Source organism: Fundulus heteroclitus, chromosome 4, assembly GCF_011125445.2.
Source record: "Fundulus heteroclitus isolate FHET01 chromosome 4, MU-UCD_Fhet_4.1, whole genome shotgun sequence".
In the NCBI taxonomy this organism is placed as follows: domain Eukaryota; kingdom Metazoa; phylum Chordata; class Actinopteri; order Cyprinodontiformes; family Fundulidae; genus Fundulus; species Fundulus heteroclitus.
In genome coordinates this window covers 41,011,143-41,032,878 of record NC_046364.1, presented here as the reverse complement: position 1 = coordinate 41,032,878, position 21,736 = coordinate 41,011,143, and the positions used below count along the sequence as shown (strand labels likewise).

The 21,736-nt window shown below is 41.0% G+C and overlaps 1 protein-coding gene across 3 annotated transcripts; it reads right to left on the bottom strand.

The window, feature by feature from the left end:
- Positions 1 to 12,094: 12,094 nt before the first annotated feature.
- LOC105920418 (ephrin-B2a) lies at positions 12,095 to 21,273 on the bottom strand. Of its 3 annotated transcripts, none has more exons than XM_021312574.2 (5): positions 20,882 to 21,273; positions 19,742 to 20,025; positions 18,682 to 18,783; positions 14,699 to 14,791; positions 12,095 to 12,949 (listed from the first exon to the last, which is right to left on the bottom strand). In XM_021312574.2, exons 1-5 carry the CDS (start codon positions 20,986 to 20,988, stop codon positions 12,558 to 12,560), a joined length of 978 nt encoding a protein of 325 aa, XP_021168249.2. In that variant the 5' UTR covers positions 20,989 to 21,273; the 3' UTR covers positions 12,095 to 12,557. The 3 variants fall into 3 exon arrangements, with proteins under 3 accessions (XP_021168249.2, XP_012711470.2, XP_035992487.1); XM_012856016.3 differs by having other exon boundaries at positions 18,691 to 18,783; XM_036136594.1 differs by lacking the exon at positions 18,682 to 18,783.
- Between the last annotated feature and the right edge of the window lie 463 nt (positions 21,274 to 21,736).

The following is a 21,736-nucleotide window of genomic DNA, read 5'->3' as shown; positions in this document are numbered from 1 at the left end:
CAGAGTGCAGCAGGAGCAGGCCATCCAGTCGATGACAGTCCACGCGAAGCACCCACACCCAGAACTCCTCGCACATCTTACACATAATTACAACGGGTGGCGTTCAGAAAGCCCAGAGAGGCCGAGTTCACCCATCTTTAAACAAGAATAATTCCTATTTATCCCTGAAAGCCACTCAGAGTAAACACCCGAATAAAGGAGGGAGTTTCTGTACGTTTCAATCAACAAGTAATCTCAGCCACTGTATTCCCTCAAGTCACAGGGCTAAGGCTTGCTCTGCTACCTAAACCTGTCATTGTCCCATTGTGTGTAAAGTTACGGTGAGAAAGTAACCCTAGTCCTTCAGCTCTAAGGTTCAGTGACAAGCTGGCAATAAACTACACACTTACTGCTCCACTAAGAATAAATAGCATCCGGGGATGCTAGATAAAGCTAAATCCTGACAGCCTGCATATGTGAAGATTTCTTTGAAGGTTAAAATATATATATATATATATATATATATATATATATATATATATATATATATATATATATATATATATATATATATTGTCAATAATAAATCTTGTGGTCAAGATTTCAAGTTTAAGGTTTAGCAGCACCCTATTGTTTTTCCTTCTGTTGTCTTAATGCATTTCACAATTTTCAGTGGGATTCAAACAGGATGTCTAGTTACATTTTCATGAGTAACTTTTTGAAGAAAAAAAAATAGTTTTATGTAACTCTACTCTTATCTGAGGGCTGCTCTTCCCACCTCTAGTTACTCCACTGAATGAAGAACCACAAATTAAACATTTACATGCATATGTCTGGTAAGACTTGTGGTTTTCAGACAAGCTACACTGTTTTAATATTTTCTTTTTATTATCCGCTGAGCCTGTTGTGCCATTTTAAAGTCAAATGAACAAACAGCAGATTTGTCACTAGAAGTATGAAGAACTGTTGAATATTTTACAGCAAGTATTGGTTTTTTAAAGGTTGCCTGTTTGAGTACAATTCTGGCAACTCTCCAGCCATCTCTGCACTCAAATGTAATGTGTAAAAAACAAACAAAAAAAAACCTCAAAAGCTCCACAACCAGGTTGTCCAGCAACAAAAAGACTCACACCATAACTACCGAATCAGAGTAAAATAACCCAATTCAGTAGCGCAGATATATCTCAGGGAAGATGGCTTTAGGACTTCTTTGCACCTGACTGTACTGTCATGACCTTTTAAATTAGTCATATATGCTTGTTTTGCTGTAACTTATACAGTCGTTTAATAAACTAGAATATGCACGCTGATTGAAATACCTGAAAATAAACTTTACACAACTGCCACATTTCTGTATTAAAAATGTTTAGTTATTCTGAACTTGATGTATATTCATTACCTGTAAGCGGTAAATCTGAAACTAATCAAATCAGTTGTTCGCTTAATGACTTTAGTTACATGAAGTTTAACATTTTCTGAATATTACTCTGCATGTGCGATCAAGTAAACTTGCTTGGAGCTCATGAAAACGGTATTTTGAATCATTTCTGGAGCAGAAACGTCTTTGTAAAGCGCTTCTCCTTCACATATCAGAAACGCCAGCTGATCCGCAGGTCCAGAGACCAATTCAGCTCGTATTAATATAAAATCCCATCAACCAGACGGAACCACGATCCTGTGAAGATCCAGCTGCTCGTCTTACCTGATCCGGGACTCGAAGGCAAAACCTGATTTGGTCCGATTTGGCGGAGTTGAAAAACTTTATGGACCTCGTTGCATTTGTCCAATTCTCCGGACCCCGATGCACACAAACACAGCAGAAAGACGCTGCCCATCAGTAGCGGACTCATTTTTTAGAAAGAAACCCCTGCTCAATGATCCAGAGAATGCGGAGCGCGTTGGAAGTCAGGTTCCCTTCTTCACAAAGACGCAGGCAGGTATCGGACGGGTCCACATTTCATTTCAGGGTCTAGACCATGTTGGAGCCGGTTTTCCGTCTGAAATCAGATTAAACTCCTGAACAGAGAGCCCAAGTTTCTGCGGCGACTCCTCTGAAAGCTGCATGCTGTCCAAGTCGGACCGACAGTGGAGGCGGTACCAGCAGCTTACCTGAACAGAGGCGGGACACTAGGCCGTCGGACGGCGCCATCTAGTGGACACCCAGTGTAATACACATCTTTTTACATTTAAAAAATTTCCCTACATGATAAATCTAGTCTTGGAATCAGGTGCTCCAATTAAGAGCTTTAAATAAAAACCCAGCATGCTAGCTTTCTGTAACTATAGATCCATGTTAAACAATAAATTAAATAGTGGGAAATCACTAAGTTATTTCAACTAATGATTTTCCCAAATAAATTGTTTAAATGCAAATGTAGCCACAAACCAGTTCAATACCAGTCATCCTTTTAAAATAAAAGTAATAAACAGCCACTTAAAGTCAGATAAATTAAAGTGGCAACTTAAAGGCCCACAGAAGAGATCGGAGAAGACGTTTTCCTTTAACTTTTTATTTGTGATCTTAAAACATCATCCATTTAAATGCAGATTACAGAAACACAGGACATCACTGGAATGCGACAGATCGAGGTCAGCTCAGCTCATCTCCCCGCTCCTTTACAGGCCGGGACAAGTGCAATACCTCCACAAGCACAGCATTGCCACCGATCCCCACCTGAATAGGACAGGACATCTCAAGACGCCCCCCCCCCCACCCCCTCAAGCAGGACAGAAAGCAGTTCCGCTCCGTGGAAGGTGGCCGTCGGCGCCGTCAGTTTTGCATGGATTTGCACAGCACACCTCTGTTAAAGCTGGATGCAAACCAGCAAAACTAACCGAGCGACGATTAACGAGATTCGTCTTCGGCATCGAAGCCTGGCCTGTGAGAATGATACAGTTGGAAATACTTCAAGTGCTTACATTGCAGTAGATATGGGGACAAACACTACCTGCACTATAAGCACTTTAGTACTGCAGAAACTGTGGTCAGTGGATGAGAACCAGCAAACGATCCGCGTGCAACCTATAAAACTCTTTGCGACACAGACATGATGCACTTTACGTGACCCCCCCCCTCCCAAAAAAAAAAAAACCCTAGAAACTGGTGTAGAGCAAGCAGGCCTCCATCAGTTTTGCATAGATTTGCACAACTCATCTATTCTTGTAGTGCAACTATGCAAAACTAGCAGTGAACTGCAAGACATTTGTGCCCAATTAGTGATAAACTTTTGGTGGTGCATATCACAGCCCCTTATGCCAGAAGGAGCACTTAGGGCAGTAGGTGCTAGTCTATTTCACTATCTGCACTAGATGCACCTTAGCACAAAGACAGTAATCCGTGTGACACGTTATAGCGAGGCAAACTAGGCAACCAAGTGTCTGTGTATTGCTGTAAGTGCCTCCACTGCAGTAGGTATCACATATTACTACCTGCACTGTAAGCACTTTGGCAATGTACAGACGGCATCGCTGCTCTCCAGCAAACACGGAGGAGATGCTTCCTGGGGCGTCCACACGGCGTGAGGGGGGGGGTTCTGCACCTCGTGGTGGATCTGGAAGCAGGAAAGGGAAACAAAGGGCGCACAATTAGGACAACTCAGACTTCAAGGCGACGCGGCAGAAAAAAAAAAAGCCAGGGCCACGAGTTGAAGACCGCGACAGCCGAGGCCCGAACCGCCAGCGCGGTGTTATGGCTGTTTGAGTTTTTTAAGAGCAACACGAGGTCGCCGAAAAACATGAATGAGCATCACCGCCACTGCGCCTGCGCAGAGGGAGCCAACGCCGTTCACCCCTCCCCCACACCTTCTAACATGGCGCCTCCGAAGTGCGCCAACATTAGCACTTCAAACGCCTTTAAAAACCGAGCCAGCCGATTCACCTGTAGTGTTCAAAGTTGGGGGAAGTTGAGCTGCAGCTTTGTGTCGCTTATGCACAAGCGAGCGCGCGGCTGGTGGGTTTTCGGTCGCCACGAGGGGGTGAAAAAATAAAACCATAACAAGAGGCGCTGTGGTTCGTGTCGGAGCAGCATCCGCAGGTAGCTTAGCTGCTACGAGCGGCTGTGTGCTTCGGTTAAAAAAATAAAAAATGTAAATAAAATAAAAAATATTAACCACCAACATCAGCTATAATTGTGTGGGGCGCCTGCTATTAGTGGAAATACCACTTCTATTATCAGCTAACATTTAGTTGGTCATGAATTAGCCGCTAGTCAACAACTAGCAAACACGTTAAAGGCGAACCAAAAAAAAAAAAAAAAAAACACGTGCGCCTGCGTTGGTTTGGTCGTCCTTGCTTTACTTTTGGTCTCCTCTTCCACTTTAGAAGTGTGGGGTTTAATTAATTAATGGCAGTAAAGCAACTTTGCTAGTAGCCTGGTGCGCACAGGCTAGGCTAGGCTAAGCTAAGCTAAACCGCGCGGCCTACAGCTGCCCCATGTGCTGCTGCTTTGTTCTGGGGGGCACTTTAACTCACACACCACTGCACTCGACACTTGGCCGCGATTACTGCACTTTTTATTTATTACAAAAACTAAACTTTACACGCGTCGTATCGGCGTCTTTGGGTTGCACCCCGCTGTAGCAGACAGCCCGGGTGTGTTGTGTTTTTTTTTTTTTAAACCACGCCGCTCGCTCGAAACGCAGCCGAGGAAGCTCCACGCCGCTTTTTTCAAATCTCCCTCATTCCCTCAATGGTGGAGCTGTGGGGGCTGCCATGCGCCTCACGCTACTCTGTTTTCATCGCCAACACGCCGTTTTTTTTAAAGGCTGTGCGTTTATACCTACACAACACCACCAGAACCGGGAGTGGTAAAAATAATAATAACATAATGCACAAAACACGGGTGATTTAACTCACTAAAAAAAATGAAAGCAAAAAAAAAAAAGCTACGCGCAAACCCGACTTCCTTACCGAGAAACATGCGCTCCACTCACCAAGCCGAGATCCACCATCTTCGCTCACTTGCTCGGGCTGCCGTGCTGCTCTCACGCCGACAAAAGAGGCGGACAAAAACCGCCGATATCCCGAAAACTTTTCGAACAGCGGCCGGAAACGGAGCGCGAAGTGAGGTCGGAGCCGAATGAGAGCCCATTCGGAGCCCGGCGCGGCTTCTTATAAAGGATTGCGGGGTTAAGAAAGTGGCGCGAAGGCGACCAGTTGGTAACCATGTGGGTGAATGAAGGGCGGCTCCCACTGAACGTAAATATCTAGCTACAACCCCCAACTCCCCCTATTAGCATACATAAACTACGGCACTTCCGACATATCTATCTCCAGCCAAACAGGCTCCTCTCTCTGGAGGAGAGGGGGGAGAGAAACGCACAGAAACCAGCGCTCTCCTGTTTTAAAAGCTTTTAATAATAAAAAAAAAAAAAACAACAATAAAAGGAAGTAAGCTCATTATGCGCTTTGATAACCTTTTTTTCTTACATTCTACAGGAAAACAAAAATGTGCAAAACTTACAATCTCATCTTTAAGATTTAATTGGCGTGAAGCAGAATTAATTAGAGCACGTTGAAATCTGTGGCTGCCCTGTGTGAAACTGGGGAGAAAACAGAACAAAACGATTAATTAACCTGCTGCTGCTGCTCCACCACTAATTATAATCACCCAACATTGCGTTAGTGGTGCACCACAGCTCATTAAATTAATTCAATATTTTTCAGCCTAAAAAAAACAGACAAAAAATATAGAATTTTAAGGATATCTTTTGGTCATTTTGCTATGAAATATAGCTTTTTTTCTCCCCTACAAGTTATTTTATTTAGATGTAGAAAATTTGCTTGGTCATTACTATTTGTATATTTTCGGCTCTTTACAAGAAACTGAACTAATAAAGAAGAGCTAATTACAACTGAAATGAATAAATTTAAAATTTGGTTTGACAAAAATAAATTATCTCTTAATTTGGACAAAACAAAGTTTATTATATTTGGAAGAAAGAATTCTGAGATTAATGGAAACATTTCAATTGATAATAAAGAAATCAAAAAAGTGAATGAAATAAAGTTTCTTGGTGTGATTTTAGACCACAAGATCTGCTGGAAACCACATGTAAGCTATGTGAAAAATAAGCTTGCCAAATGTTGTGCTATTCTTAGTAAGGCGAGTCATATATTGAACCCAAAATCACTAAAAATGCTTTATTTTTCATTGTTTTTGCCATATTTGATTTACTGTGTTGAAGTTTGGGGCAACATCTATAAGAGCACATTACAATCCATATGTACACTACAAAAAAGAGCAATAAGAATAATATGCAAAGTAGGATTTAGAGAGCACCCCAATCGATTATTTTTAAAGCTATATACATTAAAATTCACAGACCTGGTAAAATTTAAGACAGCGCAAGTTATGTATAAAGTAAAAAACAAACTCGTTGCATTATTTTATCAAACAATCTGGATCCTATATGCACCCAGAAATCAAAACTATAGTTGCAATTATTATTTTTACTTGTTTATATGTTTAGATTTGTAAATATTTGTTTTATGTTTTTATGGCACATTTTTTATGCACATTTAAAACTAGAAATTCAGAGTAATGGATCTGGAAATAAAGCTTGATTCCAATTATGATTTCATTCTCTTTTTATATCATAACATACATTTTAATTTATTTTAGATAAAACTGGATAATAGAGATTTTAGACTTTTTAAATCAAACTTTTACAAAAGGTAATTATTTTTTTTGTAAATAAAAGAATAACCCAAGCACGCACAAATACGAGGCAGATGTGCATAAGATTGATCTGCTTAGCTTGAACAAGCATCGAAATAAAACTCAGAGAAATCGTTTCTTGAAACGTCTGAAACCAGATTTAAAACAACTTCAAAAATGAGAATTAGTTGAAAAAAAATCTATATAAAAACTAACAATAGCAATTTTTCTCCATATTGACTTCAGTATTTGTAGAGATTTATTTCTTTCCTTTTTTAGGTAATTTCAACGGCAAAACTACAATAATCAATAATCTAAATATGTTTAAAGCAATGTCAGAACTCTCATAGAGAAATTCAGGAAACTAACTTTTTTTTCTAGTAAAAACAAACTAGCTGAATGTTTCAGAGGATTCTCAAGCAAACCAGATCAGAGGCAAATATTGCAGTACATCCTGCACTGAAGCATTTTTTTTTCCAGCATTTATATCAGCAAATCGAATTATCTTTTATTATAAATAGCAGATGCATTAGAGAAACGAATGACGTGTTGTGACTTACATTATCGGTTGAACATTGGCGAGAAATGTTAACTCTGATCTCTTAAACTTTACCTTCTTGTGTGGCTCACATCTCTGCCCTCTAAATAAAACCAGCTTAGTTCAGGATCACTGGCTCATATGAAATCTTTGAGACTATAGTTCATTCGTTTCAGACAATGCAAAAGAATTACACCTCAGTCACATTTCATTACAAACCACTTTAATCTGTAATCGTTGAATCCTACAGTGCAGAAGAAATTGCATCACAAAGGTCCCAACTAGTATCTCCACTCGAGAGAAATTTTCCGTTGAGCCTCTCCGTGGCCTAAAGAGGCCATTATGCCTCCCTTTTTACTTAAATAGGGTAAATCTAAATATTTCGATGTCCCTTTCCACCGACAAAAGCTACGCAAAGCACCCTCCTTTGTCGGTGAAAAGGTGTCCCCAAAGATGTCTTTGTGGACAGCATAAATATGGAAACAGCTAAATAAATGACAAAAAGTTGTTGTTTTTTTTCCCCCGTAGGATTGTAATGACAAAGAAGTCCCAGATGATCCCAAACAATCATCAAAATTCCTTCCACTATCCCCCCTATTAAACAGAGCCATGCAGGGATTAAGATTATAATTATGGTTCAATAGAATGAACCATAGTTCAATGGAATGAACCATAATTCATTCCATTGAATTATGGAGAGTTTTTGCCTGAAAAGGTGACGTTTCGAAGCATGCGGTGTTGTTTTACACTTCATATTTCAGGTTTTTGAAAAGGCAAACAACACCTGTTTTGCAAGAAAAATACCTTCTTTTCTTTACTCTTTTTTTTTCCTCTTTTGTTTTTACCACTGAAGCCTGTTGAATGAAAAATTGAATGTTGTCAACAAATGAGCATATTACAGTATATGATGTGACCAGCAGAGGGAACCATAAAACAAAATACTGTACTGTAAGGACAGTCAGGAACCTTTACTGAAGAGTGTCAGGGGAGCCTCTTGCCTATGAGGCTCCTGTTGTTTGAAACGGGGCTTGTTCAGGCACAGTGGGAAAAAAAATGGACCTAACGCCATGTTTCATATTCCCGTCCCGCACAGGCTGGTGGTTCATTAAGTCGGCACAAGATCTGGTGCTCTCCATCAAGAAAGCTGCGCTAAACTTTAATCCCCCAGTCTGCTGACTGACCGAGATCTGGACATCACCTCGCCCTGACTGCTCCTCTCCACTCCGCACTGGTGGGAGTGGGAGCGCTCAGTCATGACCCCCCAACCCCCCACACAAAGCCAGCAGCAGTTCCTCTGCATAGGGAAGTGAGGTGGGGGGTGGGTGGGTGGACACGGGGAGGTTGTAGACTTCACATCGTCCCATGGGGGTCAGATAAAAGCTTACAGCTCTCCTTCTCTGGACCTCCCCATCTGCTCTGAGCTCCAAGCCCTCTGCACGAGTGGTGCCGGAGACTTATCGGCTGCACAGGTAGCCAAGGCAGAAGCAGCTTCTTTGTGACACCCTAAATGTATTTAATGCAGGTAGCACCTTAATTCATGACATTATATATGATATTCATATGTTGTTGCTTTCTTATTTATGTATTTAAGACAAAAAAACATATATCACAAAGCAGGCAACACGTTCCTTTTCAACTTTGTGTCTGATTTCCTCAAAAAAGTCCCGTCACATAGCGTGGGCCCTTCTTCCCCTTCATTCTAAAATGGCCCACCACATGTAAGCCCCTCCCACCTCAGGGGCCATGAGCCCGGGGGTCTCTGTTTTGTTCTTCCTATAGAAGCCTGACCGCCATTGTCTCAGCATGACCCCAAGGTCAACCGAACTCACCTCGCCCGGCCACGACCAATGCAGATGTGAGGCTTCACGTGGGACTGAACCGTCTCCAAAGGATCCTTCTGGGCGAGGGGGGGGGGGTACTCAACCCGCCACCTTGGATCAAATGTGTCGCTCTGTTTTACAGAGAAAATCATTGCTAAAGTCGCTCTTCGGATCAGTTTATGGTTTCGATTACTGGAGTGTGGCTCGTTGTTTGTTTTTTGGATTAAACAAATATCCCCCATCAGCATCAGAACTGCAGCAAAAACAAAGTTTATTACAGAGATTTATAGTTAAGTCCTTATTGAGGCCTTTTTTTTCCTGTTAATTCAAATACATCTCCTGTCAGAGAGAACAAGTACATTTTATCCAGAAAAGTCTGGAATTGTAGTATTTTTTAGAGTAGAGTAGATAGCATAGTGTTATAGTAATGATATTTTTCAGGTATAGATTCCTATAAAAAAGAAAAGAGGAGGACAGAAAAATATTTGTACTTCCAGACTCTGGCCCCTAATCAGTTGCCTTGATGTATCCCTCCTTATATCTTCCTTTCTCTGCATTCTTCCTTTTTTTCTCCCTCATATGTTGACTCGTGTCATTCTGCGCTCTTCTTCTAACATCCCCTCTGATTGTTTTTTTGCTTTTTTCTTCATTTCTTCCTTGTATCCTTCCTTGCATCCTTTTCTTTGTTACTTGTGGTCTTTCCTTCTTCTTATTTTCTCGTGTCATGACTTGCCTCCCAAGTTTCTCCCGCCTTTTCCTCCTTGATTCCTTGCACCCTTACTTCTTTCCCAGTGTATATTTTCCTCCTCCCTTCTCTCCTTCTAGCCTTGTGTCCTACATTGTTTCTTTCTGTTACTCCATTTTTTTTTGCCTTCCTTGTATCCTCTCTTCTTTACTCTGTTGCGTTCTTCACTTTCTTCTTTACTGTCCTTCCCCCTTTCCTTATTGTGTCCTTACTTTCTTTCTTCATCCCTTTCTTCCTTCCTTAAAGCCTTTATCCATGTTAAATGAAACGATGGTGAAGATTAGCTCCTTAGATGTTAAAATGGACATAAAGGGCTGGAAACTCTGGAAAGCTGTATCTAAAGTATGGATCTATGGATCCATGTGGCACTATATATTTAGGAACCATGGCTGTGGACACGATTAACAGCCACGCAACAACTTTAACAACGAAATCTAGACCTTTCTCTTTGTTTTTTTGAGCAGAAGGTGTTGGGCTCAGCACAAAGAGATCACATGTCCCGTGGACCCTCTTGTCTGGCGTCTTGCTGTCAGAGACAACAGTGTCCCCGGTGGAGGAGAGGCTCATGGAAGCTGACAGGTTGAAAATGTGCGGCATGATGTGGCTGAAGGAGCATGAAACATGTTCACCCATGAGCGCCTCGCACGTCGCCGCGGGAGAGACAGAGCGACAGTTAAATGAGTGTTTTTACATAAATACGTTTGCCGCACCTGAACTGCTAGTTTGAGAGCTTTTAGGCACGACGCACAGATGTGCTGACCTGCCAGGAAAGCTCTTCGATCCTTCAAGTCAGTCATGAGTGAGAAAGTTAAGTGAAAATACGAAGAAGAAAAAAATATATTTTCTGCTCATCTTCTGCTTTTTTTGTTGTTGAAATTGTACAAATCGGGGAAGTAAAAGATGCGATCTTGAGCAAGTGTTTTCCTGGACTCCTGAAGGTCTTGCAAAGGTTATCTCTGGAGATTTTCTTTGTTTCACTCATAATCTGTCCGCTTCCTGTTTACAGTCATCAATCAGAGACACGGTGCTGGACATGTTGCCTTTTCACCTTTTCATAAACTACAGTTTTGGTGCCAGACTTTTTTAATGCATGAAAAAGAATAGTTTGCTATACTCACCATGCATATTAAAATAACTGCTTACACAACTAGTTGTTTTTTATATTATCTACTGCAAGAAAGTAGGGTGATGTGACTGTAACAAATATTATTGACCTTATTTTAGCTTGACCAGAGGCCAAAATCAGGACTGGTGAACAGTATTTCAATAGGACATACAGTGTAACATAAAATCTTCACAAAATAATACACCGTACAATGACATTTAATTATTTTTCTGAATATTTTTATGTTTATGTAAATCCATATTTCATCAAAATACTTGAAAGAAATAGCTAGATGCATACTGATATGAAATACACGAGTATGAAAAGTGTTGTTAATGTTCAAAGTCTAGGATTAAATGGAGATACAAACCAGCAAACAAACAACTAAATCTGAAGCCATTATTCAGTTTTAAAAAGGATCCTCAGCTAAAGCCAAATTTAAAGAACCAAACAACAGCTTTAAATTGGACCTTCAGACGCTGTTAACAGCAGTCCTTTAAAAGAACAAATTGTTCCTATCTTATCAGGGCGAAGCTCAGAATAGTACAAAAAACAGTTTGACAGAAAAATAATTAGTTTTGAAGTATCAACGATTCCCGAACAGCTCTTACAAACAGAACAACTGAGGGACGATGTCCTGGATTTTGATGTCTGGTACATCTGCTGTTCTTCTCACTTGTGTGCACGGCACGGTGTCTTGTCATGATCCGGTACAACATCTGGATTGAATTGAGCTAAACAAGTACCCAAAGTGACAGAAGAACTTTAAAATACCTTCAGAAACAGCCTCTGACTATCTATGAAGACCACATTGACATATTACAAGAAAGGCTGGCTTCTAAGGCCACATCTATAAGGAAAACAGGGGCTTTCAAAGCCTTTCTGTATGGACCAAAACATAAATGAGAACATCTCTTTAAATGTTCTGCTGAGGCTGTAACTCTACTTCAGAAACCATGAGATGTTGTGATGTAATAACCCGCTGTTGCTTGAGTCAGTCTTACTCTGAGCTTCGTGGGAATTTTGCGAGCACAAGCAAAACGTCGGGGTGAATTCTGTTCCCATTCATGTTTTTCACGTCTTCTTTATCTGGTGTTTATTTACTTACTTTATAAAAATCTAACTTCTCTCCCCCTCTCTCCGCCCCACCGTTGAACATCTTCGTTTCAGGACAGAGAGGGAGACAAGAGGGAGCTGGAAAAAATCCACAGATTGAAACGATTACCGAACTGACTCAAAAGACTGATGGTGGAATTTCTGATTTACTTTAATAAAGAATTACGAATATTCAGTTCACTTCACAGCATTTCAGACAGGTTTACAGGACAAACTGGTGAAAAAACAAAAAAACAAAAACAAATCTAGTGTGTTTGAGTGCAATATTCATACGCCTTTGATTCATCAATAAGTTAAATAAACTACAGTTAAACCTGCCACGGACGGTGGCAGCCCAAAAAACATCTCCTCATAAATAAATCTGTTTACTCTTTAAAGCGTGTAGCTCCCAGAACAAAAAGCAGAGTACATCTACTGAAGGATGTGTTACGAGACCGGCCTCTGCTCAGATTGTCTCAAATCCTTCAGCAGCATTTTGTGCATTTACTCCAGTGTTACCAAACAATGGGGCAGGTGAGTCTGCGGGGGTACGAAGACGGCGCCACGAAGCTTTTGCACGCATCATTTGTCAGAAGAAGTCTTCACAGCAGTATCAACTAGACTTTGTAGTAGACGTTGGTGGGGCTCTGAGGCATTATCTCCTGGACTATATACACAGGAGGGCCGTATTCGCCGCTCCCACGCTCATAGTGACGGCAGATCATGCTCTCGGAGGCCCGCAGCGGGAAAGCAACCTCGCTGCGGTCTGAGCCGCCGTTGTCGCTGCTGATGCTGTCCCGCTTGGGCACGGCCAAAGTGCTGAGGGACACGGACGCAGGCGGCTGCCGCTGCTGCTGGCGCCTGTCGGGGACACGGCGGCGCCGGTGGTACCGCCACAGCGCCACCAGAACACCCGCGATGAGCAGGAGGACGATGGAGCAGCCAGAGATGACCCACACGGCGAGTCCCGGGCCGGAGGAGATCGCCTGTCCGGCTTCAGAGCCCAGGTCTGTCACGGGACGCGGAGGAGAGACGGGGAAAGACTTTATTTACCCAAAAAAACTAAACAGGACACTATTGCTCTCAGTTGTTTTCTGTGTAATAATTAAACAAAGACTTTGCATTTGACGACTTTCAGAAAACTGGATCAAATTGCAGTAGTGATCCACAGCTAATCAGAATCAGCACATTTCCCACTGATTGCTTCTGACCTTTGACCTTTGTGCATCTGGCCAGATACTGATCTGTATCTGGCCAGATGCACAAGTCTATAAACTTACTTTTTGAATTTTCGTATAAGTCAGCTAAAATATGTGACACTTACTTTGTTTCTGTTAGATCCATAAATGTAACTTCTACCTATTTTGTGTGTAGGCGTACTACAGCTAATCTCTGATAAAGCAATGATTGCTGCTATAAAGCCACAACTGAGCCTTCTGGGCCCCCTGTACAACTGAGTTGTACAGAGGTATGTTTTGCATAGTGTACATGAGTATAAACCCCTGCAAAACAAATCTTCCTACGGGTATAAATAAAGTAGCCTTGAACCTTGAGCCGCAGAAGGTGCTGAGCCTCACCAGAAACAAAGGGTAAACTGCTTTTAACATTTAAGAAATATATCTAATCTAAGACTTCTGCTTTAAAAGAAAAGCTGACCTCATGTTTTTTGTTTGGACTCACCTGGATCACTGTAATCATCCCTTTCCCTGTTTTCACAAATACGCTTTAGCTCAACTTCAGATTTACGCTGATACAAATAAACAAGCCCATATCACTCTACATTTGGCTGCTCTGGTTTTCACTGCCAGGTAGTTTTATTATTCATGGAAGAAATCTAACACAGTTTCAGGTCTCTAAATGGAAAACCTCCTTAACACATCTCAGACCTTCTGCAAACATATTCTCTCTCTTGGATTCTTAAATATTCAAGCAAATGGTTGCTGATGGTCCCACACACCCGCTGTCCTGTGGGGATCCCTTAAGGTTAGTACACTACTTCTATTAAATGGGACAGATAGTGCAAAATCCCATTTTTAGCCTTTAAATTCACGTTGTTGTCTATTTAGGGTCTCTTGAAATGCGGAAAATTTGAATGTAGTTTCTCCAGGAACTGCGTAGATATCTTTATATTTTTGGGTCATATTTTTCAAGCTGTTCAGCATATTACAAAAATGGCTTTACAAGATGCTGTGACCTAGAGGAGGGGCGGGGTGTGAAAGTGCCCCCTTTGCATTTAAAGAGACGGCACCAAAACAAGTTGATCTCCGACATATCTTAGAACAAGGGTAAAAAAGGGGCTGTGGGGGTAAATTAACCAGGAATTCAGACCAAAGCATTGCATTCCAGACCACAGCTGAATGATTTCAATGTGAAAAGGAAGAACTGAAAAGCGTGATCTGTTCCCTCTAAATTCAAATATAAATTCACGACTAACATCCAAAAAGTAGCTGCAGGCACTTTTGTAAAGCAAGGTCTTTAGTTAGATCCCGAGCGTCAGTGTTTCAGGACAAAATCTTATTTCCCTTCTTTTAGTAATTATATCCATTTGTAGGTTGGTTTTAATAATTTTATTCTCCTTTTTGCTGTGACTTTTATCTGTGAAAAGTGCTACATTAATAATTTTCTTATTTACTTATGAGATAAAATTGGTATTGGCCAGTTAAAGGCTGACTGAGGCTCTAATAAGGGACACCTTCAAAGTGATCAACATTCTTGATTTTACTACCAAACAGATTTACTTCACTTTTTCCATCCTTGCCTTTTGTGAAGACGTCCTTGGTCTTGGTCTTTGGTGGTGCGGGTGGGAATCTGGTTGGAGACTCCTGTAGTGTTAAAAGTGGATCGGAGGAGTCTGGAATGTAAATCACATCACATGGAGCATGTTAGGAAGAGCACACACGTCCTCAGCTTCACTGCGTAGGTGGCTTTGTGTCACGCAATGACTCAGTGAACATCACTGAAACCACAATGATGCTGTTCCTGTGGCTAGCTATTGTTTCACATCGGCTTGTCAGAATTAGAGAAGAAAGAGGGAAAATAAATGCAGATTTAGGCAAAATAAAAGTGGAAAAAAAGAGTACCAGAGTGCTTGGAAAAAAATGATCATTTTGGAGCACCTACACACAGATATCACATGACAGAATGCAGCCATTTCTGGCATTTCATTCATAACATGGTATTTTTATTTAATCGGTGGCAGAAATAATGTGCTATTTAAAATTAAAATGAAGTGTCTGTAGCTGAAGGCTAAAATGCAGGCCCAGTGTGGTACAAAGGAAGCTATTCATAACGAACAATAAAACAAAACTTGAGACAAGCACAAGCGTGCATAAAAACTGACAAAGAATATAAGAAATGACAAAACAGAAAAGGAAGAAAAGTACTGACCAGAATATGATGTGCATCAAGGTTAACAGAATTAAGCAAATGTTTTTTAACCTAGGAGCAAAATATCTCCAATCTAAAATCATTTAACCTTTTTTGTTACAGCAGGGAAACTATTGAAAATCTGGGGTCATTTAAATAGAAATAATAAATAGAAAGATTAGAACATATGACTGACATCTTGCTGACTCGTTTTACATTAACATATTTTCTTGCTATGACTCCTGCTATGGTTGGCTTTACTCACTGAGGCATTGAATACAAATTTGTCTGTTTTACAAATGAAAGATACGTAAAATGTTGGAAGATTTGGAGTTTCTGTCACTAAATTGGTTCTGATCTAAAACTGTTGGGAAATGCAGGGCAAAATTAAAGCTTCGTGTTTCAAGGAGCGAGTAAAAAATAAAATAATTAAAGGCTGTTTTCGTTCTTTCGGTAAGTTTTTGACAGCAGAGGGGATAAAAAGCAGTAAATATTCAGAAATATTTGATTCATCTTTTTATGGCACTGTAATGCTGTACTTTAACAAGATTAATGTTCTAAATATCTTCTACTCAAACAGAAAAATGGGACATGAGTTACATGATTTAATAAAATGAAATAAAATAAACCAAGAAGAGTCAGAAAACCGGTCAGGGATTAAGGAGCTACTACGTATGTATTTAATTATTCTATTTTTAAATTATTATTATTATTTGCATACGGTACTGGTAAATCGTATAAGTCCCTAATCAGATTTCTTTAGATTTTTGTTACACTTGTGTGTTTCAAACCAACTGTAATATCACACGAAGACAATTTGAGTTAATACAAAAAGCAGTTTTCCAATGGTGATTTCATTCATTAAAGGAAAAAAGTTGTCCAAACCACCCTGGCCCTATGTGAAAAGTAATCCTACCCCAACCTAATATGGCACTGAGTCACCCAGAGCCCGATCCAAAAAACCTCTGTGAGCCCTTTCAGACCCACTAATGTCAAAAACTTTGTTTAAAGATCCATTTAAATTTCTTTAAATCATGGCATAATTCCTTTTTGGAATCTAGTGAAACTGAACAAGCTTTCCAAAAAGGTTAATGACGGTTAATTCACAATTTAACAACAAGCAGCTACATTTTGACACGGTGCCAGGCAGGTTTGGTTCGCTTTCGTCTATTAAATAACACCTTCCTTTAAAAGCTGCTTTTTTTCTAACTATTTAGACCATGTTTGTCCGACATTGCTGCACTTTGAGAATCTAAAACATTTAAATCTGACTAATAAGCTAAATCTGCACAGGAGCAAGAGCTTTTTCTTTTTTTTTTTTTACAGCGCTGTAAATTGCAGCTTAGATAAAAGTTTTTGAAGCCTTTAAAAACTTTATTTTACTGCTTCCAAACAGCAAAACCTTGAACAAAAAGTCCACACTTTATACAAAACAGTTATTTTGTCCTTTGCAAAGGGCGTACACCTAACAGGTAAAACATCATGGCCACCTGTTCCTACCTGTACACTGTCATAGGAAGTGAACCATCCAAGTTAGAAAGAGGGTTGTTAATGTAAGGTAACTCATTAAATCTTCATATATTTCATATTGTCTCTCTAAAAGGTATTCAAATTTTTCATGCAATTTTTTTTAAGCATGCAGGAAGTAATGAGGAGAAACTGGGAAATCCCCCTATCCGAGTGACACATCCATCACCACAGCGGCCGTTAACGTTCCTCTCTAAGATACTTACAATTGGCTTGAAAGAGAATGAACTTATTTCTACCATTTTGAGAAATGAAAGCCAATTTGCATACTGCTCAAAGAACATGCGGCTGTTTCCCACGAAAATGACAGAGTTTACAGCGTGTGATATTTCTTATTCGCGCAAACAGAAAACATAACTTCAGTAAAACGTCCCGTCTATTAAAAAATACATGAGGCGCACTGGAGGGTTTTGAAGGGGCTCCCTTGGGGACCTCCAGACACCGACATAAAAAAAAAAAAGAAAGAGAAAAATTAAAAACAGAAACCATGGAGACATTAAGAAGGACCCCGTCTGATACAAGTCGGCGCAAATATTAGACAGAAAGAACAAAGTAGCTCTGAGGCTGGGTATTTGTTGCAGCTTTGTATACTACAGCTTCAAACTGCAGCAAGTGGAGAAATGGGAGACAAAAGGCCTCCATATATAAATCAATGCACAAGGGACTGAGCGTTTCCTCAAAGACAAATCTATATTATGACCTTTGCATGAACAGCAAATAAACTAAAACAACATGTGCTGATTTATTCCCATTATAGATTTGTGATTTCTGCCCGCGCGAATCAACATTTCACTTCCTGTAACGCAGCCATGGACACTTTTAGGTCTTGCTTCAACGAGTTATCATTAATTCACCACTGGTCCAGGCTTCAGCATCCTGAGCACGCGTTTTGATATTCACGCGCAAGCAGAATCACCGGACATGCCTGAGTTTCCATTTTACACGCACCATATGCTCAGGCAAATCTACTACATCCGTGTCCAAACTGCCTCTACATGACTCGCAACATGAGTAGAGATTAAAAACAAGACTTCCACCAAATCTGAGCTGTTAAACTATTTTTTTTCTGTAAAAAAAAAAAAAAAAGGTTTGTTTACACAAGTAACATGTATAAACAGTGCAAGGAATATTTCTCAGAGTATGATCAGTACAAGAAGTGCGAGAAAAGCTGTTTTTTCTTCTTTTTTTTTCATTTTTCATGCTGATTAAATGAATAATTCATCCAAATAACACTTCACATATTCGAGGTTCAAAAATACATAAGACAGAAAAATATACAGAAAGCCTGCATCTGTTTAATATCTAATTACGTGCTTTTAATGCGGCGCAAGCAGTTATATTAAAACTGTTTCTTTACTTATGTGATAAAAGCATAAAAATAGGAAACAATGTGCTTCTCTGTGAACATTTCGTCACACACTGAATTTAACTTTTACACGGAGCATGTGATAAGCGAGTGAATTGATAAAAATGAATCTATTTCTATTTTGGAATTAATATGTGGAGGAGAAATAGTAAAAGGAGTCTTGGCAGTCATTTCAAATCACTGTATGCGGGATAATACTGAGAGCATTAAGCTGCTGCTGGTATGAATATGAGATGCAAAAAAAAAAAAAAAAAAAAATCTCTGTAATTCATGATGACTATCTCTTTAACAGAGAATAGCCAAATGATCAGATTACTGGGACTCAAACAGAGATGATGTTATTGCTTTACACGTATTAACCTTTGTGAGCAAAACAACTGTCGCCATTTGTTCATTTGGCCGCACAAATCCGGATATATGTGCACTTGTGTAAGGCGTGTGCGCGCGCGCCTTTGCCCACGAGCACCAAAACAAAAACGCACGCTGCTTACTCTGGCCGACTCTCAGCACCAGTTTCATGGATTTGGTCCTGCACACCCCTCCTCTGGTGTTATCCAGCCCTCTCAGAGATCCCGTGGAGGTGGCTGGAGAGCAGACACAGGACACAAACTCAGCTTGGATAAAAAAAATTACAATAATAATAGAATAAAACATGTATGTTGCATGTTTGACCCACATGTATGACGGCATGTACACAGAAAAAGGCACGTCTTTGCAACCCCCTGACAGAAATAACGATTAAACCCGCCTCAAGATATTCCAAGACAGGGTCTAGAATTGAAATTTTAATGCAGCGCTGCAGCAGCGATAGGCCGCATTACTTTGAGCCCCGTGCAGCTAATAAACTGAAAAGTGAGGGTAATATTCTCATTAAAGTGACTAACCAATGGCTTCTGCTCCACACGCAGCCTTGGCATAAAAAAAAGTGAGATGAATAAAACATCATTTCAGCCCTTTTTAAGGCGACTCTCATTGCAGAAACCCAACTTCCATTGAAAAAAAAAAAAGAAAACTCATCTCATAACGCACACACACACACACACAGCCCCCAAGAACTCTGTTTCACCCCTGTCACTGGCACACAGACACAGACACACACACAAAGACTTGTTAGGAGCATTTAGGTCAGATAACATCTCACAGGCTACAAGCCACGTCGCAGTGAAAGCTCCCATCAAATCTGCCTGATGCTGTAAAAGCCTTGAGTGATTTGGGGCATGTAAGCCCCTGGAATCACACTGGCCTGCCACCGCCAAGTTTTGCCGTCGGAGCGTGGCGAGGAGGTGGTGGGCGAGGCTACACGGTCGTGCTTGCTTTCTATCTCATGCATCACTTGCCACACTGAGATCCCGCGTTAACCGACAGCGGCCCAATAACGAGGCCATGATTTTTTTTTTTTTTTTTTTTCGTTACCCTTGTGATTCTCACTCAAACTGACAAATTGAGAAGGAGCTGAGTACGATGTCCTCATCGCACCCTGGGAGTAGAAAACAAACAAAATTCCACTTGTGGGACCCACGCATCTCTCTGACTCCGACTTACAGGTGATATAATAGTCCCTTCCCTTGAGGAACTCCAGGCCCCAGAGGTTTGGGCTGAACTCCTGAAACTTGAACGTGAACTTGACGTCCTGCTCAGGCTTGTCGCAGTTCAGCAGGGGCGTGTCTGTCTTGTCCACGCCGCAGCTCTCCATCTGACTCTTGGTCACCAGGTAGACTTTGTAGAACTCCTCCGTCCCAGCTGAGGAGGGGTCAGCCCGGGGGCACACGATGTCCATCTTGTCCCCTATCTGAGGGTAGAGGACCAAGCCCTGGCCAGGAGTGAATCTGGGAAGGTTAGACGCACAGAGGTCTGCTTTAAGTAACAATGTACATTTGAGATGCAAGTTTTGGTCATAACATTCTTAGCTCAGACTAACAGTGCTTCTAGCAGGACATCAATCCATACATCGATCCCTTTTTTCAAGTTCCTATAAATCTCCTGTGACCTTTTAAATAGTTGAACAAAAAACACCTATGGGAGTCTTGGTTTTATCTGAGTTACAGGTAAAAAAGTTTAACTTTTGGGGTTTTTTAAAGCATGATTGAGCTGGAACAGCCTTATTTCTTAGACTTAGACAACTTTATTGTCATGTTGTATGCACAGAGTGCGTACAGAACGAAATTACGTTTGCATACAGCTTGAGAACATCACAGTAAATTGCAGTAAATTACAGTTAATTGCAGGATAAGGTGCAGCGGTGATTTTTGTAATCAATTGAAATGTAAACAATCTCAACAATGACAATCTCAACAATGGATTGTCATTGTATCAAAGTGATCATTTTAAAACAAATGATTTATGCCTGTTTTACTCTGTATTTCTGGTGAAGGTTTTTTTTTTTTCACAGTTGTTGCACAGATACAGAATAAATAATTAAGCTACTCGCAAATTAACAGCATTCCTGTCGCATCAAAGAAGGAAGTCTATCACAATGGACCCGGAAGATTGTATACATTCCTTTTGAAAATAATCTTTTTGAAAAGTTTCCAATACCCAATCATTTATCAGAAGACTCCAAATCCAAAGTTCACCTCTTCAAGTTTCTGGGGGGAGGGGGGTAAAAACCTTTTAACTTTGCAAATTCAGGAACATCCACGCAAAGAGGTGCACAGATCTCCCATCTTCTGCATATCTTCTTACTTTGCGTTGGAGCTGCTCCAGTGGACCGACTCCAGCGTGACGCCCCGGCAGGAGCCCACGATGGCCAGCAGGATCACGGCGCCGCAGCTCCGCGCGAGTCCCCCCATCACAGGAAAGGCGCCGCGGGCAGACTATCATAAAAAGCGGCGGGAGCTGCCCGGTGCGTGTCGCCTCTGCATGCCTCCTTTGGATCCAGGTGAGCGCGGAGAAGGACGCATACCTGAGGACCACCCCGCCGCGCTACGAGTCTCCCCCTCGCAGTTGAGCGAGGTTCTCCACATTGCGCGTAATTGGCACCAAAGGCATTCATGTGACGAGATCTGCGTACAGTGAGTGGGGGAGACTCCGCGGAGTGCTGGAGTCATGCGTCCGCCCAGAAACCGCCTCGCATGTTTGGAGGGTGTGTGTGTGTGTTTGGGGGGGGGGGGGGGGGGGGGCAGAGCTTCTCTATTGGTCAGTTCTCACAAACTGGTTGTAAAAGGAGCTCTTCATATGGGTCTGTTTTTTTCCCCTCAGGAAAAGGCAGATATAAGTTGTGCTCTTAAAAGCTTTTAGTTTATTGTCAGTCCTCAAGCCCAAAAATGTGAACAGACATTTTTTTGCTGATGCAGCTGTCAGTCGGCCAGATGTCGGAACCGTCCGATGTTTCCTCCCAGCAGGTCAAATATACTGAAAAAAAACTACTGATGCTTTGTTAAATCTATCAAAACTAAGAGCCGTCTTGTCTTTTGGTAAAAAAAAAAAACATCAACTATGTAGTAGGGGTATGTAAATAGGTAGGACATGATGCTGTGATTTATTTTCTGTCAGGATTTCCACCAGAATCAGCGAGTCAGACCTCAAGAAATATCAGAA

Bases quoted from the DNA above. Each gene is read 5' to 3' on its own strand.
- LOC105920418 (XM_021312574.2), bottom strand. From the start codon at position 20,988: ATGGGGGGACTCGCGCGGAGCTGCGGCGCCGTGATCCTGCTGGCCATC. The intron at 14,792-18,681 runs GTGCGTTTTTGT...TTTACATTCCAG, and splicing joins AGTCGGCCAGAGTAAGCAGC to ACTCCTCCGATCCACTTTTA. The intron at 12,950-14,698 runs GCAAGGATGGAA...GTCCCGTGACAG, and splicing joins CAAGGACGTCTTCACAAAAG to ACCTGGGCTCTGAAGCCGGA.